This window comes from Hoplias malabaricus, chromosome 5 (genome assembly GCF_029633855.1).
Source record: "Hoplias malabaricus isolate fHopMal1 chromosome 5, fHopMal1.hap1, whole genome shotgun sequence".
In the NCBI taxonomy this organism is placed as follows: Eukaryota; Metazoa; Chordata; class Actinopteri; order Characiformes; family Erythrinidae; genus Hoplias; species Hoplias malabaricus.
The window spans coordinates 35,464,307-35,491,127 of NC_089804.1; the positions used below are offsets into that span (position 1 = coordinate 35,464,307).

Genomic DNA, 26,821 nt, shown 5'->3' on the forward strand with positions numbered 1-26,821 from the left:
AATTTGATTTGATGTACTATCTGGACGTCTGGTTCCATTTACCACCACTGTAAACAATAGTGACATGGTATATTTCTTTACAATGGAGCATTTCACACCAAACCAAACCCACTCTGCATCAATTTTCAAATTTAACCCTTTAATTATGTAGGCATTTTAATAAAATATGTGAAAATCTTTATTTAACCTTATATTTAATTATTAATTTTAATTTTTATTAACCTTATATTTATATTTAACCTTACTTTTATGGACCTCAGTGGCCAGTTTCTGAGTACAGTGTACACACACACACACACACACACACACAAACAAACAGGCTTTAGGGCTTGGCTTTGAGGCCAAGCTCCATTCTCTCAGAGTCCATCAAAGGCTAAAATCTGAAATCTCCACCTGCCCTGGACCATCATAGCTCCATCACACTGCTGTGGACAACAGCTGAATCCTGGAATAAACAGATGACTCACTTTTAAATAGACATTTATTTCTGTCCATCTGCGTATGCCTTTATACTAGCTACACAATTTTCAACATAATAACACAGTCAATAACATTAACCTTCAGATAGGTTGTGATTTTACATGGTATATTTGTGTACAGGTTGATAAATACTGCTTCTGATTTCTGACAAACAGATAGATGTCTTCTGAGAACTGGAGCTCCACATTTTATTATTTTCAAATAAAGTCTAAAGCTTTCCTCTATTAATTTGCCCCAAATCCCTGTACGGAGCCCACCAGCAGTGCAGTTCTTTTTGTTCCTTCCTTGGAACTGCTTGGCAAAGACAGAGGGATACTGGGAAAAACTTTATCTGAGTTCTGGATGCTGCAGGTTTAGCTGATTGTCTTTGTCTGTAAATTAAGAAGGTGAAGCAAGAAGGTGGTCTGCTACAGAATAGAGAACAACAACACCCACATTTCTGTGGCCCAGTCTCAGCCCCTCTTAACATAAGATGAGGTGGACTGGGATTTGATTGCAAGCTTGGGAAGGAATGCTGTCTTCATCAATGAGTCCTTGGGCAAGACTCCTAATGAAGCATACAGCATATAACATGAATAAAACCAAATATAAGAGCATCTGCAAATGGCATTAATGCAGATGTAAACATGCAGTTAGCACACCAAGCTAACTGTGCTAATGCTACGCTAACTATATTATTGTATGAAAGTAGAGATCAACCGGACTATAGAAGACCCTTCCTTAAACTTTGTCCCAGTGCCTGAACTGAGACCTGGCCCACTGGGAATGGACGCAGCTGTGGCGAGACCCCTGTGGGCAGATCAGCCGGACCCTCGGGCGAGAGAGGGGCCATCTCCTTTAAAGCCAGTCTCCTCACGCCTCCAGCACCGGGGGATTTCTCAAACAGCTTTGAAGTGTCCAGGTTGTTGGGTTCTGTGGGTTGTAGAGGGTCTTTGTACTGGAGCTGGCAGACGGTTCTCACATCACACATCTCTGTAAAATCAGGGGTGTCCAGGGCCTGGTCCTGGAGGGCCGCAGTTTGGGGTTTCCTCGCATGAAGACACCTGATTCAACTCGTCAGATAATTAAAGAGCCCCTCATAAGTGAGATCAGATGTCTGAGCATCTGGGTAGGAGTCCCCTGAGGGTTTCGGCACAGTCCTGATGATTGTTTTGTACAACATAGTCCTTTAAAATGACAGTTTAGATAAAAGGATATATAATTTACACAAACTGTGACTTTGGGATGAGCTGTTAGCGAGCAATGAGGGGTCAAACAAGAAAATAATTGACACCTCTTTTCAATGACAGTTGTGCCAAGACAATAAGGAGAGCACAGCAGTTTTCATATTACAACATCTTGTTTCACAATACTGTCACAGTAAAAGTATACATTTTTAACACATTTAAAAATATGAAAAATATATATGAATCTTCATTTCCCTCATCTACTTTTGTTTCACATTTCACATTTGCTTTTTTGTAAATCATACAGGTTTCCATTAAGAATTCATGCTTTATTAAACTGAATTTAAAAAATTGGCCTACTTTGGAGCTGCAGGTAAGTGTGTGAGTGAATGGGTGAGTGTGTGAGTGACTGGGAGAGTGTGTGAGTGACTGGGAGAGTGTGTGATGCCTTGTGATGGACTAGTGTCCATCTGTCCAGGGTGTGTTCATGCCTTGTGCCCACTGACTAGGTAGGAACCAGACACACTGCAATCACGGTCTGGATGAATTAGTGACCAAAAATGAATGAATGGAAGAAAAGTCCAGCTAAGAATAAGAACGTATGCTTAAAATATTAGCTCATAGAATAAGGCCAGACTCATCCGATCAGAACAAATTGAGTTAATCTCAATATTTTATCGTCTGATTTTTTTTTTTCTACAAAGTGATGCTTAATCCTCTCAAACAGCTCAAACTTCAGTCCATTTTTTGTGTGTGCAGTGTGTGGGTGTGTGAGTGTTATCTTTGCTCCTGCTGGGTGTACACTGTGCTTACTGGCGCTATATTTAACTTCATAGCTGTGCTGTGTTCTGCAGCATCCTTTAGCATTTAGCTTCAGCGATTGTGGAAACTCATTGGCCTGAGACAGGCTCGGGTAACAGGTGGAAGTGTAATACACCTGCTCTACTTCCCGACTCACCATTAAAGTGCACGTACACCCCCCCCCACTGGCACACTCAGGCAATATTAAGTGGTCTGCTTCTGACCTCAGAGCCACTCCTGCCACTCTTTTTCACTGTTCACTGGTGGAACACTCTCAACCAAACACTGACGTCTGTAAACAAACACACACACACATACTTAAACACTACTACTCCACCACACCTGAATATCTTGACAACAGTTATCTACTTTCTGTAGTTCTGCGCCTGTATAAAAGAGCTAGTACGGGGAGGCCCGGGGAATCAAGGTTGCAGGAGAAGGTGAGTGACAGTATCATGTTATTCTAGGTTATCCACACTCATAATGACTGTGCAGGGACAGATCCACATGCACACACACCTCAGGCATAAAGATCAGGTGTTTCTGAAGTAAGTTCTAATTAAGTGGCCAGTGGGTGTTAGTAGAAGGGTGGTATTTCTAATAAAGTGTCCAGATAGTGAAAGCAGTATGGGGTGTTTGTAATAAAGTGGCAAGGGAAGCTTATATCACATTGATATAATCAAATTGATTTTAGTCCCTGAGTGAATCAGTTCATGCTCCATAGAGTGGGTCCTGACACAAATTTAACATAGATTTAGTACAGAATCTCTGACACATCCAGGCCACTAGGTGTCATAACGGCTATTATATGAAGGAAACGACAGACTGCCCCTTTAAAAACAGGCAGTGAACTTTCTGCTCTGTTCCCTGCTCACACTTTCTCAGAGGGAACACAGATCCTTATTCCTCCCCCTCATCACCCTGCACTCCACAACCAGCCACGCGCAGCCTTCTGATGACGTCATGGGCCCACGTGAATCCCGCCAAGATGACCCAGAAACACACACACGTCCTGTTTCTCTCTTAGTCGTCTTTCCTCTCTGTGTTTATTCTCTCTCTCTACCCCTCTTTTTCCTTTTCCCTCCCCTGCCTCTCTTCTCATTTTTCTACTGTCCCTCTTTAATCTTTTTCTTGGTCCTTTCTCCCTCTCCCTCCATCTGTTCATTCCTTATTTCCAAGGGCATAGTATTAGCATGGACGGAGCAATTATTGAAATGCCCCCCCCAATAATTTTATCTCCTCAAGAAAAAAAAAAAAAAACATCAGTCAACGCCTCATTAACCTAGATGTGCAGAAAGGGTTAAATCATGTTCTCTACTCCTACCTGCCCGTTACACATATGGCCGGTGTGATTGGCTGTGCCTTTCCCTGCTGTCACATGAGACTCTGTACGTTTGGTTGTGAGTAGCACCAAAACTGGCAGGAAAACTTTCTAGTCTTATGCAAGACTTGCGACCGAGTGAGGATGGCACCAAAAAAGAAGGTGGACATAAGGAGCTATTTTTCAAAGAAATGTGTATATCACTTAAAGCCAATTTTGCTAATGAAATGAGTCATTCAAAATAACTATAATGGCAATGCTAGGCTTTAATGGCACAGCAGGCTAAAATTGTCTGTAGCTATGAATAATAGCATGGTTTGGAAATTAACTACGCAACAAACGGCCAACTTCTTTGTCAGTCTTTAGTTTATCATTAATTTAACATTATATCATTGATTAATTCAATTATGAATTGTTATTCAGAATAATTTACAAGCACGTAGAAAAGCATGTGTAGTGTACCAGTCCTTTATCGTTTTATCACTGAGCAAAGAGAAAACTACGAAAAAAAAGATGTGGTGAGGGTGAGGTGTAGGTTCAAATGTCCCCACCCATGTCAAGAGCAAATTTACACCCTTGCCTCTTTTTATCATTACTCATACTGCCTTTATTCATTCTTTCTATCCCCTTCTCTCCTCAAGCCCCCTTTTTCTTATACTGACAGATTGTAGTCAACAGGAATGTAATGTGACCTAGGCACGCGCCTGTAGTCCTGCGTTATTCGTCTTCTGAGGTCACGTGACCCCCGACTCCGTTAATTAAAGCGCGCTGCTAATGAATCGCGCGCCAGACAAAGACGTGAAAATAAGCGCGCGAGCACCGGAGCCCAGGCCACAGTGATGATGATGATGATGTTTGTGACGGCTGGTGATTGGAGGGTTTACACGCAGGGGGGCGGTAAAGGGCGGGAGTATTTTTAAATAGGGAGGGGGAGGGCAGTAACGGGCACAACGTTTGGAGCCAGTTTAAAACCAGGGGCAGAAACAGAGCTGTGAGGCAGAGAGGAGAGGGCAGAGCAGCGACGACGTACACGAGACAGACAGAGACAGAGAGAGAGAAAGACAGAGAGAGAAAGAGAGAGAGAGAGAGAGACACAGAGAGAGAGAAAGACACAGAGAAAGAGAGCCTGTGAGACTTAAGGACATCTCCGTTCTCCAGCACGCGGTGTAAAGGTAAGAGACACCACTCTATCATTTAGACCGGTTTGACTCTGAATTGTCCCCGTATCTCGAGCTCCGCGTTCCCCGTTGATCGGACACGATAATCACGTGGACATTAATGTGTCCAAAAGTATAGAGACACCGCTTTTAGCGCGTGAACTCGTATTGTATTATCTCCGCCGATTGAGCATGGGAGCTCCGGAGCACAGACCACGTGGCTCACCGTCCTCAATGCCAAGCGTGGGCTAGGGGGGCATGGCGCCTCCAGCTTTGGACTGTGGAACAGAGGAACTGTGTAGTGATGGAGCACCATTCTGTACCTTTGGGATGAGTTGGAGTGGTGCTGATGATCAAAAACTCCGTCCAGCAACAGGTTTCCTCTCTGTGGCTGATTTATAATAATAACAATAGCAAGTGTTAAACCCTTTATACGCATGTTAATGAATGTTGTTATAAGCGTGTTATAAGCACCTGTTTTGTATATAAGCATTAAATACCTAGCTCTTATGACTGAATGCAAACAGTGGCAGAGTGTGTGTCCACAACCACAACAATGGAACCAGACACCTGACTCTAAAAGATCTCTCACAGAAAGTGGTTATATGATGATGTTTCCAGGTACACAGCTGGATTAACCACTATTTTACCATCATTAAGATTGCATATAAACACAGTAAAGAGGTTGGCACACATAGAGTCCACTCTGTAAGCTGGTGTCATTTAATTAATGTCATAACCGAGTGGAGAGAAATGCAGAGTTGTGCCGATGTGGAAATGACAAGCATATTTCGACCAAGGCAGCTCAGTGCATGCCTTCATTCAGTGCTGGGAGATTTCCCAATCCCAATCCCCAACACCAGCTATCCTCCAGCTGACTGTGTTGGAGCGGATTTCAGGATGTGTTCTAGTGAAAGGCCAGGAGCAGCTGTGGACTCCGAGGCGGAGCCAGAAATGCTGAACTGAGGCTGAAAACGTGAGTCACGAGTCTGTCTCTGCCCGGTGGGAAGTGTGTGACGATACTGAGTCATTCAGATATATATATATATATATATATATATATATATATATATATATATATATATATAGGCTCTCCATATCTGCATGGTGTTAAAGTGACCACACACTTTGGGCTAGAACCTGGGTTCTGCTGTGAATAGGTTCCTGTGCTTTGCTGCAGGTGACATTGTAGATAGTGTGGGATATTTACAGCTGTTGGACATTTATAAGGGGTTGAGCAACAGCACTGTTTTCTCTCTCTCTCTCTGTGTCTCTCTCTCTCTCTCTCTCTGTGTCTCTCTCTCTCTCTCTCTCTCTCTCTCGCACACACACACACACACACACACACACACACACACACTGGAGACTCAGTAAGGGCTGAGCTGGACACCAGTGATACAGAGAGAGCAGCTGTGTGTGTGTTTGAAGGCAAAGCCACAGGCTTCATGCTGACTTGTCAGGCCGTAACGGGGAATTCCTAAATATTTTCTATACTTCATCCAGAATTCAGCAGTTATTCAGAGGTATACATACTTCTCCCCCTGGAGCCCCTCCTTGCCAGATTTGTCGAGAACTTAGGCCCCCCTCAGATAAAACACACGGGTCAAATGTAAATGACCACAGTGTCTGTATAAATACATCAGCTCAAATCATCCCATTAGCCCAGGACTTTTATTGTGTAATATTAACTGGCTACAAAATAAACTAAAATAAAAGCAGCACATGACAATAAGAGGATGTCCTCTTCTACTCCTATGAACAGAACCCATACTCCTGCTTGGGGGGGCTTTCTCTCCTCATCCAGGGGTCCATCAGCAGCACCTAAACTCCATGATGCTCCAGTTCTCACCTGATGCTAATGTTGCTTTTTTATTATATTAATAAAAGTAACACAAACACAGTGCACAATGTTTTTGAATTAGTGTCGAAAAACAAAAATGTCCAATAAATAAAAGTTCTTGAAATATTTTTATATTTAGCTCTCACTTCTCACTTGCATCTGGCCGTGTTTCCAACTGATCACAGCTTTGTAACTGATTGGAAATAACTCAGTTCCCAATCCAGTGCTTTAGAGATGAACCTGCTTATCACCCTCATTGACCCAGTTCACACAGAACTGCATCTCTTTTCCTGGAACGGATGGGACGCACACGACTGGGTTCTTCTGCCTGTGTCTTTAATTCAAGTGGGTTTTAAAGTGGTGTGTGTGTTTGTTTGTATCGTGTCCCAAACTGTGAAACAATCTATCCTTGGAAATCCAGAGGCGAGCCTATAACGGAGGTAATAAAGCCAACAGCTCGGGAAACAAATATTAGCAGGAAATGCTGGTGGCAAGTTTGTGTCCTGGGCCCCATCTGGAAGGTGGTGGTCCTCATATTTGATGGAATTCAGTTTCTCATCACTGTGGAGCACTTTGAGAGTCCACTGCTTCAATCTTTCCTGGCTTTACTGGATCAAAGCCTGTGTAATGCACTCGTCTGCTGCCCCCAGGTCCCCACTCTACCTGCTCACAAATGAAAAGTAAACATCGCACGCTTCAGTCGGCTCAAAACGTATGAAAAACAAATTCCAGATAGATCCCGCTGTCTGAGCAGGAGAGCCGGCACTCATTGGGTGTTGTTTGGATGCAGAGTGGACATTGAAAGAGATAGAAACTATTCCTTAGTGTCAGGGTTTGAAGATTTGTAATTTAAAGCAGACATTCTCCTTCTTCTACACAGTGGAACACAGTTCTGGGTCTTAATGAAAAGGCTGTGATCTGGGGTCCTTAATGACATTTTAATATGTTTTTTGTTGTTGTTTTAAGAGCTGCAAGCCTTTCTTTACTCAAGATCGACACATCCCTTTTTCCAGACTTGAGCTAAAGCTAAAAGGTAACTTATGATTATGTTAAATAATATCGTGCAGATTTGAAAATGTGGCTCATGTCATTTACAGATCACACTTTTTCTAAATATGTGATGAACTGCTCAGGCTTTGATGTCATGATAGATTTGATACACACCATATCTCTGTAAAATGGCCACAGCATTGTGATATGATCTTTTTGCCTGATCACCTAGCCTTCGTTTCAGCTGTCGCGGGTACAGTGGCCTGTCTGAAACTTAAACAAGTGTATAGCGGAGCACCTTTGGCACAGTTGGCACTGGTTTCTTGGGGCAAACACCCGCAGAACCACATTAACCACAGCATCAAGAGCAGCTAAATAAATCATTACACTTTCACCACAGATCTTTTGTGAACAGTTTAAAAGTGTGTCTTTGTGTGTGAAATCAATATTCTTCCCTTTTGAAAAAGTCAGGTCTCAGTTGTCAGAATAATAATTCATAAAATCAATAGCAACAGCCTCAGTGCCGAGCTGAGCATGGGTCAGTGATGACTTCAGAAAGAGGCCAGAGGTGAGTACAACTGAGAAAAGAAGAAAACAGAGTTTCTGCTCCTCGCTCCTCATTGCTGCGTGCTCGGGGTTGGGGTGAACACCGAGCGGCTCACTACCATTTAAAGGAACAGGTGCTGAAAGCGGGCGCTCTGAACAGGGTGGTTTAGACAGGGGGCGATTGCTGCTGTGGGGCTTGTGGTGTGTGGATGACCAGTGAAGGAAGGCCACTGTCGTCGACAGCCATGTCGTCACAACCTCAATGACATTGCTGGACAAACTAGCTTCTGTTCTTTAGTAATGTAGCATTGTTCAGTCTTTAAAACTCTGCTCCAGCACATGATGACACACCGTCTGTGGAGACAGGAAGAGCAGAGACGTCGCCCAGTTCAAAGACAAGATAGAAACAGTGAAAACTGGAACTGTACCTTGCTCTAAGTGTGCTTCTGACCAGAGCCCTTCTCGACTGAGGCTGTGGGTCAGATACAGACTCCACTGTATGTGTATGTGTGTGTGTGTGTGTGAGTGTGTTGACACACTTACTTCTCAGGACAGTGTTGGAGACATTTGGTGAAATGTCAAGACACAAAGCATGTCCTGACTTTTCTAAATGTTTTTATTTCAAAAATGAGACCCTTCCCACTCCCTCTAGAGGTTAGGTTTAGTATTTAGAATTAGGGTCAAGAGTAAAGTCAATATTATGTTAGAAATACTTATGGAAAAGTTAAGGGTAAATCTCCACAAAATTAATAGAAATCTAGGTAATATTCCACAGTTCACAGATGCAAGATTGTGTGTGTGTGTGTGTGTTAGCACTGTGTGGTGAGCAGTGGGCAGTGAGAATGTTTGGACTTGCACCAGTTGACACCAGACCAGGACCCACTGTAGGATATTTCCTCTCCTCCTGTTTAGACCCTGTGAGAAGTTTCTTTGGTGGGAGTTGAAATTCAGAGCATTATTGTTAGCGCTCGGTGCACAAATTACGGGAGAGTGACCACGCGCCCTTCACATGACCCTGAGTGCACAACATCGGTTATGGGTCATTTAACAATATACAGCATTGATTTTTTTGATCATTTTCTGAATGTTCTCACCAGTTATTATTTATTTCCACTTCCCCCTCTATCTCACACAGTGCTCCAGCCTCAAGAGGGCGGGGGGAGACCCAGTGCTTCCTCTGAGTCACATGAGGACATTCCACCACTTTCACTTTCTTTAGACAGTAGTCTGGAGGTCATTCTCAAGAGCCGGGGGTGACGTAAAGGTTAGAGTATTTCAGGCAGCGACTCTGCACTGTGGGATATCAATAATCTGATAAAAAAAAAACCTCAAATTCAATTAGATTTGTGCTGTTCACACAGCCACACAGTCGACAAATCAGATTTGGACCATTTTACCTACTGTGTAAAGGTAGCCTAAGACCCCCAGCCTGAGGCAAGAGTGTCAGTGGGAATAGAACCAGCGACATCCGCACCTAACCCTTCTATAACAATAATCTAATAAATAAGAATGATCCACCACCCAATCATTCCTGCTCCCTGTTCGTCCTGTGCACTGAAGAGCAGGGTGAAAGTGGGGTAACAAAGTATGCAGAGCAACAGGTGGACCACAGTCTGTAATTGTAGAACTACAAAGTGCTCCTGTGTGGTCAGTGGAGCTGAGAGAATGGATAGTGAGTGTAGAAACTTCAATGTGTTTCAATGTGGATTTAGAATCCAATCTGGATTTGTGTGTGTGTGTGTGCGCGCACAGATTTTCATTGGTGGACTGGTGTCAGGTGGACAGCAGGACACTGAGGGACAGAGAACAGCGAGTATCATCTGTGTCATCTAGGGTTTTGCTGAGAGCAGCTGAGGCAAAATCACAAGCCAATCAGAGCAGCTGTTTGGGAATGCTGGCATCTGATTGGCCCCTTAATCTGTGTGTGTGTGTGTATGTGTGTCCACTGGATATTACACCATGTGGACAAACGTTTGTGAACACTACCCTATCCAGCATTTCTAATAAAACTAAGGGCTTTAATAGAGACTTTACAACCTCCTTCTTCCCTCACCAGCTCATTGTGTGTTGTGCTGGTGCGAGTGGATCAGACACAGCAGTGCTGCTGGAGTTTTTAAACCCAGTGTCCATTCACGGTCCGTTCTGTTAGACCCTCCTCCCTCAGTGGTCCACCTTACAGATGTAAAGTGAGTGAAAGTAGCTCATCTGTTGCTGCACAGTTGATGTTGCTGTTGGTCATCCTCTAGTCCTTCATCAGTGGACACAGGATGCCATTTTTGGTTGATGGACTAATCTCAGTCCAGTAATGATGCTGAGGGGTTTAAAAACTCCAGAGGCACAGCTGTGTCTGACTCACTCGTACCAGCACAACACCCACTGACTCAACACTACCACATCAGTGTCACAGCAGCGCTGAGAAAAACCCACCACCCAAATCATACCTGCTCTGTGGGGCTCCTGAGAATTGAAGTATGCACAGCAACAGATGGACTACAGACTGTAATTGTATACACACTGGAACTGATAAAATGGAGGATAAGTGTAGAAACAAGGTTATTTTAATGAAAGGGTTGCATGAAAACATGCTAATATTTTTAAACGAAGGAGAACCGAGCCTAATGCTAATGCTAATGATGCTAACTCCAGCTTGTACATTCTGTGTATTGTGGATTAGCACTGGAAATCTCTTCCAAATGAGAATTGTGGTTTCTGTGGCAGTGAGAACTCGCCAGTCCAGAGGCGCTATGTGCTAGCGGTGTATAGTTAGCCCTGGGGAAGTCAATGCCACAGTGTCTCAGTGACGCGGCCAAAGGCTCCATTGTTTATTAGAGAGATGAAACCTCTTATCTCCTCCGCCTCGTGACTTTACTGCATTTTAACTGGGTGTCTCCTGACGCTGCTGGCAGCGGGATCGGTCAGATGAGCTCCTGGGTGATGATGTGTGAAACTGGCCGCTGTGCTCTGTTCCCGGGTCCCAGTTGCGGGGGGCAGTGGAAGTGTGGTCTCTTTGTGATTGGTGTGGATACGGTGCGAGTGTCGGAGGATCACAGAGGTCACAGAGGCGCTCGGTCACTGGTCACACGGCTCTATTGTTAACATTCACATTCCACCATCTGGAGGCTTTCCTCCATCATCAGTGTAGCACCTGACTCTCTCTTTCTCTCACTCTCTGTCTCCATTCTCTTTCCCGTTGCACTTTTTCTCTTCTTTCTCTCTGTCTTTATCAGTTCTCCATTTCTTTCTGTCCCTCTCCACCCTTTCTCTCTTGTTCTCTCTGTCTTTATATCTCTCATCTGTCCATCCATCACCTCTTCTTCACTCTCCTCTATGTTGCTCTCTCTTTGTATTTCTCTTTCTCCATATCTCTATTATTTTCCGTGTTCTACTTCTCCACCCTCTCTCTCTTCTCTCTCTCTCTCTGTCTCTCTCTCTCTACCCCTTCTCTTTTTCCATCTGTCTCTCAGTATCTTCTGTCTATCCATCTCTTCTTCTCTCTCTCTGTCTCTCCCTTCTCTCACGTATCTGTCAGCTCCAGAATCCCAGCCAATGGAACAAATGGTTCTTTCAGCTTTTGGCAAAGTAAAAAACAAACAAACAAACAACAAAATCCCACTGAAGCAGCTGCACATGAGCCTAAAGTCATCATGCTGAATGCCAAGTGTGGGCTTGTTCTGGGGAGGGGTGGAACTGTATAAAGCTTTCTCAGACGAGTACACACTCCTGATTAACGTCCTTCATCTGAGAGGAAAGGTCAGGTGAACCGGTGTCCACACTTTTTTGGCCACTGTGGAGAAAATGTTTGGCCCTGGTGTGAGCCCCTTCAGAGAAGTCACTAGATTCACTGCTGTCCACGTTGTCCTTCCTGTCTGTGCCCAGGAGAGCAGAGTGCTGTGTCTGAAATGGCTCCCTGCTCACTATTCCCTACATTACTCACTATACAGTGCACTATTGTAGGGAATAGCTTCATGCATTTTTTTTTACCAAATACCACAGTGCATTATGGGATCCACTATCCACTAGTGTACATGGGTTATATACTACATTTTGTGGTGCATTGTGGGATTGTTTGAATTCACTGAAAAGTGTTCACTATGTTCTCAGAAATAAAACTGCGGAACACAAAACAGAGCACTATACAGTGAATAGACGACAACTGTGTTTTTGGAGTGAGAGTGTGTGTGAGTGTCACGTGAATGCTGCTACCTGTGATGCACTCTGTGTGTGTGTGTGTGTGTGTATCTGAGTGGCCGTGACGGAATCAGGAGCACGGTTCTATAAATAAATCACATCACCACTGACTCACTGTACACCTCTGAACCAGAGAGAGAGAGAGAAACAGTGAGAGAGAGACAGTGAGAGAGAGACACAGAGAGAGGGTCAAGGAGAAAGACAAACCAAGAGAGGAAAACAAAACCACAGAGGGAGAGAGAGAAACAGTGAGAGAGAGACAGTGAGAGAGAGACACAGAGAGAGGGTCAAGGAGAAAGACAAACCAAGAGAGGAAAACAAAACCACAGAGGGAGAGAGAAGGAAGAGGACAAAGAGAAACAGTAAGAAAGTGGGAGGGAGGGAGGGAGGGATGGGGTAAAAGGGGACAGTGGAAAAGCGAGTGAGGTGAAAGAATGAATGAATGAATGAATGATGGTTTACTGTGGCAGGTGAGAGCAGGTTGGCCATGGTCAGCACTGTCAGATCAGCTCAGATCTTTCTGGACCTTACTGACTCTGTGTGTCGTTTTGGAACTAAAGAATCATTTATGGACGTTTCTTTCTGTCATGGTTACTTGTCATGTTCGCTGTGTCATATCCTCCACAGCTCAGCAATAAAACAGAGAGGCAGAGAGAGAGAGAGAGAGAATGAGTGGAGACAGACAAAAAACATGAGAGAGACCTTCAGAGGAAGAGTGGAAAGAAGAAGTGACAAAGAAATATACAGTAGATAGAGAGAGAGAGGGGCAGACAAAGAGAGATCTAGAGATGGAGTGAAGTATATAGAAAAAAAGGAACAGAAGTAGAAGAAGGAAAGAGAGAGAGAGATGAAGAGATACTGTGCTGAAAATGGCAGTAGAGGAGAGCTGTAGTTCCATGCTGGTCGGAGCTGGTTCAGCTGCTCGCCCGGTGGGTCCTGATGGTTCACCAGCATAAAAGCATCCTACAGTGTTCACACCCTCCTTCCTGCAGCAACAGCCTTGAACATGGTGGTGAGGGTTTGATAGTAGCCATGGCAATGTTAGTGAGGTCAGGTGCTGATGTTGGAGGATCAGTTCTGGATCCCAGCTCAAACAAAATGTACTGGAAGGAGCCCCAGAAAAGTGCTCCACTGGTGTTGTACTGGATGACCTTGGGCTTGTGTAGGGCTGGACGATCATTCAGTATCGATATATATCGCAATATAAAATGTTTCGATAAAAGTTAAATGATATTTAAATAATATTTAGATTCCAATAAACATCATTTACAGCATCTGTCACTGACTGACGTACATTACAGGGTGCTGCCGTCAGTTCAGTGCCCTCAATTTTAAAGTAAGTTAAAAAATGTTAATATTGACAAAGCCAAGAACTTTGTGTTTAATGGTGATGTCATGTTTCTATTTGGGCAGTTTTTCTGTGGCTTTTATGTTGCTCATATCAATATCAAATTCACTGTCTGTAACCGCTTATTCAGTTCATGGTCGTAGTGGGTTCAGAACCTACCCGGAATCACTTGGCGCAAGTCAGTAACACACTCCAGACGGGGCCCCAGTCCCACACACACACACACACACACATTTACACTCACAACTATGGACACTTTTGAGTCGCCAATCCACCCACTGACGTGTGTTTTTGGACCATGGGAGGAAACCGGAGCACCCGGAGGAAACCCACGCAGATACAGGGAGAACACACCAAACTCCTCACAGACAGTCACCCGGAGGAAACCCACGCAGACACAGGGAGAACACACCACACTCCTCACAGAAAGTCACCCGGGGAAACCCACGCAGACACAGGGAGAACACACCACACTCCTCAGTTTCCTGGATTAGGACTTGAACCCACAACTTCCAGGTCCCTGGCTCACGTGTAGCTGCTCCATGCTATTGTTCAGTGCTCTTCTAAAGCCTCAATATATGTTCTCTTTATACTCTCGTGTTTCTCTTGAACCGTGGGCTACACTGCCCCCAGTGGTTTCCGGTGGAACTGCTTCGTTCCGTCCATATCTGTAAGCTTTCCGAGAACGTGCACAAATTCAAAATGAACAGAGAGGATGGACAGAAGGATGCATGTGTATCTGTATCTGTATTCACGTAGAGCGGAAACGATCTTAAAGAAGCTGAATTCACCAAGAAGACGTGTCTGGATGTTTTTGGACAGTTTCATCTCAGAAGACCATCATAGAGCACCTTTGTTCTCGGAGGAGCGCGCTCAGAGTTCACAGAAACGTCCTCCAGCGTCTTGAATCAAGGCCGAGGACGACAGTAGGAGGTGGAGACGTCTCCCCTTTGATTTCTTTAGAAGTGAACAGACGGAGAGATGGAGGGAGGGAGGGAGGGAGGGAGAAGAAGAAGCTGAGAGGAGAAGTGGTTCGATTGTGTACCATGGCCACTCAGGTCAGACCATGGGAAATTAGTGTGCTGTGTATGAGCAGGGCATTTTACATGTGTCGTTAACTCGTTATAAACATAGTAGAAGCAAATGAGATGTTAGAGGGGAAAAAGAGAGACAGAGAGTAATAGAAAATGGGAAGGGAGATTATATGTATGTGTATTCTTCCATGTGATAGAGATTGAGATGGAGAAAACGTCATTTGTAGGAGGGTGAGAGGGAGAGAGAACTGTCCCACTCGTTCACACTCTCTCCATCTGCTGCTATAAATAGTATATTCACAAGTATTGAGTCATGTGACCTGCGGTGCGTGGCTGTGACTCTGTTCTATACACCACTAAACACACACACACACACACACGTCACCATCTGTCATCATTAAGCGCACATCAAACAGACCCGCTCTGATTAGGACGTGCTGGATGTCACATCATTATTTACACCCTCATACTAACACACCTCAGCCAGAACATTAGGACCACCCCTTGCTTCTACCCTCCAACCCCACTCCAGTGCATCCCGAAAGGTCCTGGATGGGCTCCGTCACTGCGGAGAACCCAGATCCATCGTTCCACCGTGGTGAGCGTTCACTCATGTGCAGCTGCACCAGAGCTTCTCCCCCTACTGTCACTCTACTATAGTTCAAATCCATCACTGACCACTTCTCTCTTTCTCTCTCTCTGTCTGTCTCTCTCTCTCTCCTTTGTAATTTGTGAGAGTAAATCTCTAGAGACTGTGGAAAACCACAGAGATTTTTCCCTCAGTGTGAGTGTGTGTGTGTGTGTGTGTGTGATGACTGATCTCAGATAGAGACCCTGAGAACCTTATCTGATCTTGAAAGCGTCTTAATCTTTTGATCTGGTGAGTTCTGCAGGACGTATCTTAATGACTGCGTGGCTCTGGGCAGCTCACTGCCTTCTGTAATGAAACAAACAAAACACTCTGTAATGACTGAGCTTCTTAGAAACCTTTTCATTCACCATTTTCTCTGAAATTAAAGACATTAGCAGTGTGTTCCCTCGCTCTTCTGGGGAGGCTTTTAGAGGTTGGAAGATTGCTGTGAGCATTTGATGCCTCACTCTACTGCTGGGGGCTTTATTCCCCTTTGGACCACACTTGGTATTGAGAACGGTCACAGGCTCATGTGCAGCCGCATGTCGAGCGTCCCATTTGGTTTCATGGTTTTCTGTGGAGACTTCTGTGTGCACAGTGGGTGCACCTTAAAGTAACTGAGGTCACTCAATGTACGCTGTGTCTAAAAAGTTTTGGCTACTCTCGCCTGAAACTGGGCCACGAGCAAAGCTCCTTATGCACACAAATATGAGTCTGACATGTGATTACACCACATAAACTCCCTTTATTCTCATTATGTTCAAGATTTAGAACAACTGCCCACACACACACACACACACACACACACACACTATATCCTTCAAGGTTTCAGAGACTGTTAGACACTGCATGGTCCCCACTCTATTCTACTCTACTGGACTCAACTCTCTGTTTGGTCCCTGTTCCATTTTCACTCTCACAACTTCCCCTCAAAATGTATCCAGTGTCGTCTCAAACCCCCACCTATAATGGGAACAGAGGGCTTTGGAAACCACAACAATGGTGGCGGTAACGTTTAGTGTTGTTCACTCATCGTGTATTGGTGTGTTGTTGTTGTTGTTTTGGACTGAACCCAGCTCCATCATTAGTCCAGACAGATCAGTAGAGTTAGTTCCTTCCTTGTTGCAGCGTACAGTTCTTGCTGGATTCTTTCATTGGCCTCCAATCCAAGGAGCATTTGAACCTCTTCAAAAGACCACGCCATACTTTTACGAGCTGCCATCGTGAGTCAAATAAAAACAAATGTGATCTCTGCTGAAAAGCTGGAGGTTTTACAGATGGAGAGTTTGTGCTGGATGTCTGCATCACGAGGTGTAGAGTGACAACTCTCTCTGGACAATTGGGGCTCTGCAAGGTTTACACGCTACGCTTCAGTCCCTACTCAGCTCTCAATGAAACCAAGAGAGAGCAGGGACTAATAAAAAACCCGGTTCCAGGACCAGATTTACCTGATGGAGAAGTGGAAGAGAAGAGTTAAGTAAAGTAGGGACCATGCAGTGGAAATGCGCCAGTAATTAACACATCTTCACAATTATAGAGACAAGTCCTCAGAGTGTGTGAACAGATATTGGCCGTTACAACACCGCACACACACACACACACACACACACACATGTAAATATGCTGTTTATTGTTCACCTGCCTTAATTAAGCTGGAGGGAGTGAAGCGTGAAATCGTTTTAATGAGAAGCAGACTTTAATATTTCCCAGGAATCTGATGTGTGTGATGTGTGTGTGAGGTGGATTAATGTGGATTATATTCTCTGTGCTTTAAGCAGTGTGTGTGTTTGTGTGTGTGGTGGTTAGCACAGGCCCAGAGGACTGAACATAGGGAACACTAATGAAAGGCTATAGAGAGGGAGAGGAAGAGAGAGAGAGATGATGTAGGGAAAGGAATGGTAGGGTGCAGACCAGGCCTGAAATGACTTTCATGCTCGGTGTGATGTTTATTCATAAGCCTACAGTGTAGATTTTAATATTTATATATGTAGCATAATTCACACATGAGCCCAAGGCCACCTTACCCAATGTCAGGTGTTGGCTGGAGGGTTATTTTGATTAAAACGTAATAAAATAAATAAAGCCCTGTGCACTGGTAAAAATAATTCAAGTAAATAGTATAAGATTTACATTATATCAACTTTGGGAGTTTTACCCAATTTTGGCATAATTTTTGGAGATTGTCACAGGAAGTACTCGTAGAGACAGAGTTAAATGCAGGGTATGTTTTATTAAATGAATAGGACACGAAGGAAACAAGACAAAGAATAAACCAACTATAAACAACTAATAAGTAGAATGTGAAACTTCATGACAAAAACACTAGACCTCAGAGAGCTGAGGCTAAACCGAGAGACCCAGAGAGCTGAGGCTAAACCGTGCGACCCAGAGAGCTGAGGCTAAACCGTGCGACCCAGAGAGCTGAGGCTAAACCGAGAGACCCAGAGAGCTGAGGCTAAACCGAGAGACCCAGAAAGCTGAGGCTAAACCGAGAGACCCAGAGAGCTGAGGCTAAACCGAGAGACCCAGAGAGCTGAGGCTAAACCTAAACACAGAAAGCTAAAGCTAAACCTAAACACAAAGCTAAAACTAAACCTAAACACAGAGAGCTAAGGCTAAACCTAAACACAGAAAGCTAAAGCTAAACCTAAACACAAAGCTAAAACTAAAGATAAACACAGAGAGCTAAGGCTACACCTAAACACAGAGAGCTAGAGCTAAACCTAAACACAGAGAGCTAAAGCTAAACCTAAACACAGAGAGCTAGAGCTAAAACTAAACCTAAATGCAGAGAGCTAAAGCTAAACCTAAATGCAGAGAGCTAAAGCTAAACCTAATCACTGAGAGCTAAAGTTAAACCTAAACACTGAGAGCTAAAGCTACACCTAAACACAGAGAGCTAAAGCTACACCTAAACACAGAGAGCTAGAGCTACACCTAAACACAGAGCTAAACCTAAACACAGAGAGCTAAAGCTAAACCTGAACACAGAGAGCTAAGGCTACACCTAAACACAGAGAGCTAAAGCTAAACCTAAACACAGAACTAAAACTAAACCTAAATACAGAGAGCTAAAGCTAAAACTAGACCTAGAAAGAGATACTAAGACAGTGATGACCTGGAATGTAAAATGGTGAACAAACACAGAGACTAAGGACAGGACTATAGAAAAGACAAGGAACACCTGGGAGGGGAAATGAGGGCTGGACCACAATGGAGACACAGATGGAGATACTGATACTGGAGGAGCTAAGACCCAAGGTGGGGCTAAGGTGGAGACAAAGGAAGACAATAGGAGCAAAACAAATCAAAAAGCCATGTGCTCCTAAGCACAAGACAGAGAAACAAGGGACAAGGCAGAAATACAGGACCATTCATGACAGAGCTCAAAAGTAGACTTCAGTTAAGCCTTTAAATATTATTAAACATTGTGTATGTAGTTAAAAAATATAAACATCTTTCACCTGCAAAATATTTGTAAATGTGACCCAATTACAGTGGCGCCAGATGTGGGAGGAGCTCACAGGAGAGCTCCCAGATGCTCACCAGCCACCATTTTGGTTAGTTCAGGGTTGTTTTGGCATTATTTATAGGGGTTTTTGTGCTCTGCGTGTGTGTTTTACAGTGACCCTGAACTGGATAAGCTTGGTTACAGACAATGAATGAATTAATAAATTACTTGATACTTAAAAGTACTTTTGCAGTTATTAATGGGGTCATATAAACTTAAATGTATTAGTTTTCATGGGATACATTGCAAATTTAACTTGTAAACTCTACAAAAACAACTGAGTAATTACCCCCTCCCCCCTTCAAAAAAAAAGTGAGTGCAAATTGTTGCCTTAATTTTTTTGAGTAAGTTCTACGCATCACTTTTTTAGCTATGATTTTCTCCGGAGAGGGAATCTGTCCAGTACCTATTGTGAAAAGCTGGAGTGGAATTTGAGATCCAGAATGAATCATTTATCATCATTGCCTGACCTCACAAAATCTCACATGGCTGAATGCTATTAAATCCTTGCAGAAATTTTCCAGAGTGAAAAGTAAATCCCTCGCAGAGGAACAGAAACTTCATTTCAAAACGAACGCTGCAGGAGCGAGTGTCCACAAATTATCGGCCATTTACTGTGTTTTACTTTATTGGTCACCTCTCAGAGAAACAAGAGGATTCATCAGTGTGACATCATTAGTGGCCCAGTTTGAAGTAACCACATTGGAAGATTGATCTGAGACGAGAGCGTGACACACACACACCCACATACACACACACTTACACAGCTGTGGTAAACAGGGCACTGCTGAGTAAACTCAGCCCCCAGTGACGTCCAGCTGCAGTTGTGCTGACGTCACTGAGAGTGGAGTTACATCAGCACTCTCTCTCTCTTACGATCTCTGTTCTTACTTTGTGTCACTCTCTTTTTTCAGTTCTCTCCATCCTCTCACTTATTCCTCTCTTTCCTATCCTTCTCCACTCTCTCTCTCTCTCTCTCCCCTTCGGTCTGACAGTATTGTTAAAGTGAAACGGCTGTTAATGACTGTTATTTCTGGGGGCTGTAGTGTGCGGTAACGGGGGTTTTAACGACATGCTCACTGTGTGATTTCAGCTTGTTCTCTGTATTTTTTTGACAGTCAGACCGTGTTAAATTAGCCCCTGTCCCAATGTGCAGAGTATTATCTTTCACTCCGTACCACAGCCTCAGATTAACACATCCGTCAGCAAAAGAACAGGACTGAGACGAAGGGAGTATTTACACAACGCAGGGAACAAGGAGCAGCTGGAAATGGGTCAGAATGTAATGTCACAAATAAAAAGCAGGTGGACACTGATGAACGGAGCTGGACAGGGTCTGACCCTCACACACAGGTGAAGAGAAGGAGGTCTGTTATTGATCCGATGTTGTGTTTGTAGGAGTTCCTCCTACAGCTGGCAGGCAGACACCCAAAACTAAAATAAACCCAGAGAACAATGTTCACGCCCAGCTGGGTGATATCAGTGATTACAAGCTCTGTTTATTCAGCCCCCACCTGTGAGCCCCCCAGACCCCCCCCCACCGCATACTCAACACTTTCAACCTTCCAAGATTAATAGTTCCCATCCTTTCATCCATTCACCTATTTACTCATTCATCCTCCCAGCCATCCCCTGATCCACCATCTAAGGATTCATCCATCAATCCATCCATGCATCCGTCCATCATTCATTCATCCATCCATCATTCTGTCCGTCCATCCATCTATCCATCCTTCCATCTGTAATTTTGTCCATCCATCCATCCTTCCCTGCCTCCATCCATCCATCCAACCATCCATCCCTCTGTCTGTCATTCTGTCCGTCCATCCTTCCCTGCCTCCATCCATCCATCCATCCATTTGTCATTCTGTCCATCGGTCCGTACTCTTCCGCCTCCATCCATCCCTCATCCATCCATTCATCCATCCAACTTTTCATCCAACCATCCATTCATCCATCCATCTAGCCGCCATCTGTCACTCTCTCCATTCTTCCCTGCCTCCATCCATCCATCCATTCCTCCGTCCCATCATCCATCCCTCAATCCATCCCTCTGTGTGTCCGTCCAGTTGTTGTTGTGAGACACTGTGCTTGGTTTGTGGTTTGTGGAGTTAATGGCAGCATGGTGCTGGTACACTCTGCTGGATGCTGTTGGTATTTGGCACAGCCCACCCACCCAGCACACACACACACACACACACACACACACACACACACACACACCTCCTGCTCTCCTGATCTGCCATGGCTGCCTTGGCTGCATTGTTACATTCCTTCTGCGCGCTTCCGTCTCGCCGACTGGAGAGAGCGAAATAGTCTTGGTAGTTGCTGGAGCATTGGGGGTCTGTCCATATCTGGGGGTCTTAGAGCTGAAGCCCCTCACAATCAGCCCCCTGTTCCCCCCCCAAACCGTTCCCAGGAAACAGCACAACATATGCCTTTGTGTGTTCCTCGCTTTGCTGCCCATCCACGTTGTCCAGCTCCAGCCGCAGCAGCACGAGGCCGAGACAAGGCTAACACAGAGCCCTGGGCCCCGGGGCCTGAAATCAGGGCCACACAGCAAACACTGACTGAGCAACCTGCACGGAGACAACATGTGCTTTATTGATATTTTTTTACATCATAAATGTAAAAAATAAGAGTTGTTTTGCGCAGAGGTATTATGGAAGGTAGAGATAATGGAAGGTAGATGAGATCCACAAGAAGCCATTTCAAGCTTTTGAATGCAGTTTTGTTTTCAGCGCCTTTTCCTTTAAATGATAATGAGCCACTCGCTGTTCACCCCTGATCTGAGCGCACAGCAGTGAGGAGCAAGGAGCAGAAGCTCTGGTTTTTAGCAGTTTTTGATCAGTTCTCTTTCTTATCTGTTCTCGTTTTCTCAGTTTTTACTCAGTGCTCATATTTCACAGCACTTGTTGTGTCTGTTTTGCTGCGTTTAACCTTGTCTTTGCGCTCTCACATAAACGTGGTTCCAGCGCTGTGATTGGACAGACTCAGATGAGGGGGAGGGGCAGTTCTAAAGTCTCTGCACTTGACTTCAGAAGTGGAGCAGAATCAGAATGGCTCATTTTATCCCACGTTTTCTGACTTAGGCAGCACACAGAAAACTGACTGGGTGGTCTTGTTTCACAGTGTGTGGGTTGGTGGGCTCCAGAGACATGCATTAATTTGAACTCGCACTGAACAAGAGATTTTTTTATTGATATGTCTTCTTTAAGTTATAAAAATGCCAAGTCTTACACGTATAACACGTTTCTTATTAATTCAGATTGTTTAGCAGTTTTCTCACTCACTTCAGCTCTGTTTATTTTGTCTGAAACAAAGCGAATTTAAACAAAGCTGGAGAAATTGCTGAATGATTAGAATACAGTTCTCGTGGAACTGATGAACCTCAGTCAGGACCGAGGGTTCTGTAAGGACGGCAGGAGAGAAAAGAGGTAGACAGGAATGACAGGGAGGAGGATGAGTGAAGGGGGCGCTGGGGGCACTCGAGGATGCCTCTAAGTCTCTCTGAGTGTGGAGAAAGCTCGGCTCTTATGTTAATCTCTCTCTCATGAAAGAAAAGAGTGGGAAACACAAAGAGGCCCAAACTGGTTCTGAGCTGGTCATGGCTGGTTCTGCAGCTTTTCATCAAACCCAGCGTGCCCCATCAGTGTGTACAGCATGCTCACACACACACACACACACACATATAAGTAAACACTTAACACAGTAATAAACTTAAGTAGCTACACTCTGCTTTTCCTATGAATTCAGGTCATTTTTTTCCTGAAAATGAACAAAAACACCCCTACCACACACACACACACACACACACACAGTTTCTGCTCTGTATCTAATGGGAATGTAATGTTCCAGAGCAGGTCTTTTTCAGTCCTAATAGAGACACACATCACCGGTGTTTTCACTGCAGCTCAGACATCCAGCAGGTTCTTCTTAAACATCCACAGGGGTCCCAGAGAGAGACAGAGAGAAAGAGCCACAAAAGAGCTATAGAGACATCAGGGGCCCTCAGGGGCTTCCAGGAACCTTAGGCTGAGAGCTGGTGGAGAATGAGAGCATCAGTTGAGCTTGGAGGAGAAAATCTTGCCAGATCCAGCCAGCCTTCACTTGTTTGTCACACCACACACAGGTTCAATCAGCCTCAGCGCGAGCCAGGACTTCCTCCACACAGAGAGGGCACACACACCAGGGGACGTGGCGACACATACACTCCAGCAGACGAGGGGTTAACCTGCTCCTAACTTCAAGGTAGCTTCATCTCGCTGGGTTTTTCAGGGTCATTTTGGACCTTTTCCACTGGTCAATTCATCATCCATGGTCCCTGGCTGTCGGCAGAGTTGTTCGAAAGGGGGAGTTTGGGTTTAACCAGGAGGGGGTAGAACAGTGGGGGTGGGGGTGGGGGAGGGGGTGTCTGGGGGACTCTGCTGCAACTACAGCTCCAAACCTTTCCTCTCAGTGTACAGAGAAACACTGAGATTAGGATTATTCATCTTCACAGCTTCTTGAACTTCCCACCTTAAATGATACAGCAGTTACTTTGTGGGGCAGCATTTAAGGTGGAATATTAAATTCAGCCGTTCCTTTCTGGTTCTGGTTTAATGTCGTGAGTGTGATATGAGTGTTATGTGAATGTGAGTTAAGTGTGTGTCAAAGTTTCCGTGATGAAATGAATGGGTTTGATCTCTCTCTCTCTCTCTCTCTCTCTCTCTCTTGTTTTATATTGATTTAAAAAGCGCTCCATAAAATCTGCCTCATTTAACCCCTGCATCCTGTGCGCTTTCAGGAGAACGAGGGGAACCCACATTTTTTCAGAGCCCTGTTGTATGTGCTCTGTAATAAACTGACCACAAACGTGGTTTCCCTCTCAGTAGAAGTAAAAATTCAGCATCAGGGGTGGTGGGGGGTGGGGGCACGATAGCCCACACTGAGGCTGGGGGGCTGGGGGTGGGAGGCACTACCCTCTATTGCCCCCTCTTAATTGTGGTCCTGTTATGCTTACAGTTGTACAGGACCCATTAGAGGTTATATTATGGAATATTGAGATATATGTGTTTTATACAGTGTTGTTTTACACGGCACTAAATGCAGACATAATTTGGTATTACATTTTACTCTGACGTATAGTCATTTACGTATATAGTGTGTACGTAAAGACAGAAAGCTACAGGAATGCAGTGTGTGATGCTCTTCTATTCCCCTGCAGGAATCTCACAGGATCAGGAAGAAGAAGTGCTGTCTTTCGTTGGGATTTCTGTGGGATTCCCAGTGAAATCTGTGTAGAATATTCTGAGATGGATCCGGCTCCAGCCGAAATGAACGCGATTCCCAATGGGAAAGGGCACGAGTCAGCGGACGAGACCACCACCACCACACTGACACCCACCAAGACGCAAACAGACGACACTTCTCAGTAAGAGCACTCTCCACTCTCTGCTTTCAAACCTGCCCTGTCAGGGTCTCCTCAGTGGAGATCGTCTTGTAGGACTTCAGAGAAGGTCAAATGTTTCATGTTGGTTGCCTGAAACTAACTCTTCATTGGAAAGGTTTGGATTGGAAAGGGTTAAAACTTCCAGAAAACTGTCCAATCGGGGGATTTCTCTGTGGTGTCCAGACAGAGTCAGTGAAAGCTGCTCTCTTCTTGATTAGGACTTCAGGATCTGAACAGAAGGCTTTAAATTTGTTTCAGCTGCTGAGATTCTTAGTGTGTGTCAGCTGCTCAGTGTTTGTGTGTGTATGTGTGTATGTGTGCGTGTATGTGTGTGTGCGTTTGTTGTGTACATGGTGTGTTGCAGCGAGCGTTACAGTGTGCGGCGATGCTCTCTGAACCAGGTGAAATGTGATGTGTGTTTGTTAAAAGGTCATGAATGTCACACGCGTCACACTTTGTATGTCACCCGTCACACGTCATGCTCAGTGAACGCTGCTCACAAAGCACAAACATGGCCAATTTTGTTTATGGGTCAAAATGAACTGTGATGTGTATCGGATTGTTTTCCTCCTGTGTGTGTGTGTGTGTGTGTGTGTGTGTGTGTGTCTATAGATGTGAGTCTGTTTGTGCATGTGTTGAACCAATTCGTATGTGTGTGAGTGTGTCTGTTTGTGTGGATGTGCGTGGATGTGTTGAACTCACTCGTAACTGTATGTGTATGTGTGTGTGTGTGTGTGCTTGTGCATGTGTTGAACCCACTCCTATCTTCTTGTCCAAACATTGCCACTAACCCTTGGCCCAATCCCAGCATGCCACAGTTTACCAGAAGCAGAGTAAAAACACACTTTTTCAAACACATACACCTGCCCCACTGGACCCCTGGACCCCCGGCCCCTCACGTGCCACAACGGCAATGCTGTTTTTCTTCAAATCTGTGAGATTACTCTTGGTGTCTGTGTGTTTTTCTTCTCCTGTGCTTTCTGATGGATGCTGACTCGACTCTTTGTGCCCTGCCTTGTAGGGAACTTGTACCTAATAATACAGACAATGCCAGGTATGTTAAAAAAAGGAGGTTATTATTATTATTATTATTATTATTATTATGAGGTCCAAGGTTGTAATAAGAAAATAAAGTATTGATTGGAAGGTGCTTTGATAATTTTTCTGAATGTTGGACTTGATTATGATTGATTTAAATTGTCTGCACTCTTCCACAGTGTAAATACTTTATTTTTAAAAATAATTCTAAGTGGTGCTTGAGTTTGAAGGTGCACTGAATCAATTCTTAAAGAGTCACACGAATGACCTTGATTCAGTTGTGATTCTTTAAGACAGGGGTGCCCAACTCCAGTCCTGGAGGGCCGGTATCCAGCAAAGTTTGGTGATAGCTCTGCTAAAACACACCCCTTAAACCTGGCAATTAGCAGATGAGCTGACTCAGGTGTGTGTGAGCAGAGGTATAATTACAATTTGCTGGATACCGGCCCTCCAGGACTGTAGTTGGGCACCCCTGCTTTAAGATAATATGACTATACATCTCTGATGTTCCAATCATTTCAGTCACTGATTAAAACTCTTATTTCATTCTGATATGATTTTCTGTATTGATTAAATGATGATTAAGTCCTATAATTGATTAATGTAACATAATTATAGAATCAAGTATAAGTCAAAAATTCTTCATCTATTTGGAAACAAATTTTCTAAAAAACAATAAAAATAAATAATAAAATAAATCTATTTCTAAAAGTTTTCAAAATGATATTGGGTTATTATTGTTATTATTGTTTTTCTCCACCGCAGTGTGAATGCTTGGAGTCATATTTGTGTTTTGTGTTTAAACCTGGAAACTGAATCTAATCAAACTGATTCAGTCTGAGCGCTCATTCTCCAGTGAATCATTTCCCAAAGACTCAGAATCAAATAAAATCCTGTCAGAGATTCAGAGCTCAGCTCAAAAACGATTCAGAACTAAATTCCAATGGCTGTTAAATATAGAAAGTGGACTGAGTGGACATCAGCAGGATGCCAGAAACTCAGTTTATGGTGAAACTTGTTTTTTCACTCTGATACATGGTCCATGTTCATATGCAGTCAAGTAAGTGTAGGATCACATTACCACAGTTCAGTGTTTATTTACTGGTCTCCTGCGGGTCCACCGTCCTGCTCTGTTCCACACCTCCGCACAGCTGACCCACACCACACAGGACATTGACAGTTGGTGTATCTCTGTCCTTAACAGCTCTGCTGGAAATGCACTTCATTCACTTTGTTTTTTGGATCTGAAATGAAATCACTGAGGGATATAGTGATGGTCAGTGGAAATAATCACGGTCAGGTTAAATGTAGTAATCACAACAGGACTGATTACATTGTA

At 44.2% G+C, this 26,821-nt stretch overlaps 1 protein-coding gene across 2 annotated transcripts in view; it reads left to right on the forward strand.

Moving 5' to 3' along the window:
* Positions 1–4,751: 4,751 nt before the first annotated feature.
* The window catches only part of slc38a3a (solute carrier family 38 member 3a), a 53,727-nt gene continuing 31,657 nt past the window's right edge, over positions 4,752–26,821 (forward strand). The window contains exons 1-3 of one of the 2 annotated variants that reach the window (XM_066670797.1): positions 4,752–4,940; positions 24,220–24,426; positions 25,466–25,498. In XM_066670797.1, the coding sequence (XP_066526894.1) occupies positions 24,308–24,426; positions 25,466–25,498 (152 nt within the window). In that variant the 5' untranslated portion in view covers positions 4,752–4,940; positions 24,220–24,307. The remainder of the gene's footprint in view (positions 4,941–24,219; positions 24,427–25,465; positions 25,499–26,821) is intronic. The other variant, XM_066670798.1, reaches the window with a different exon arrangement.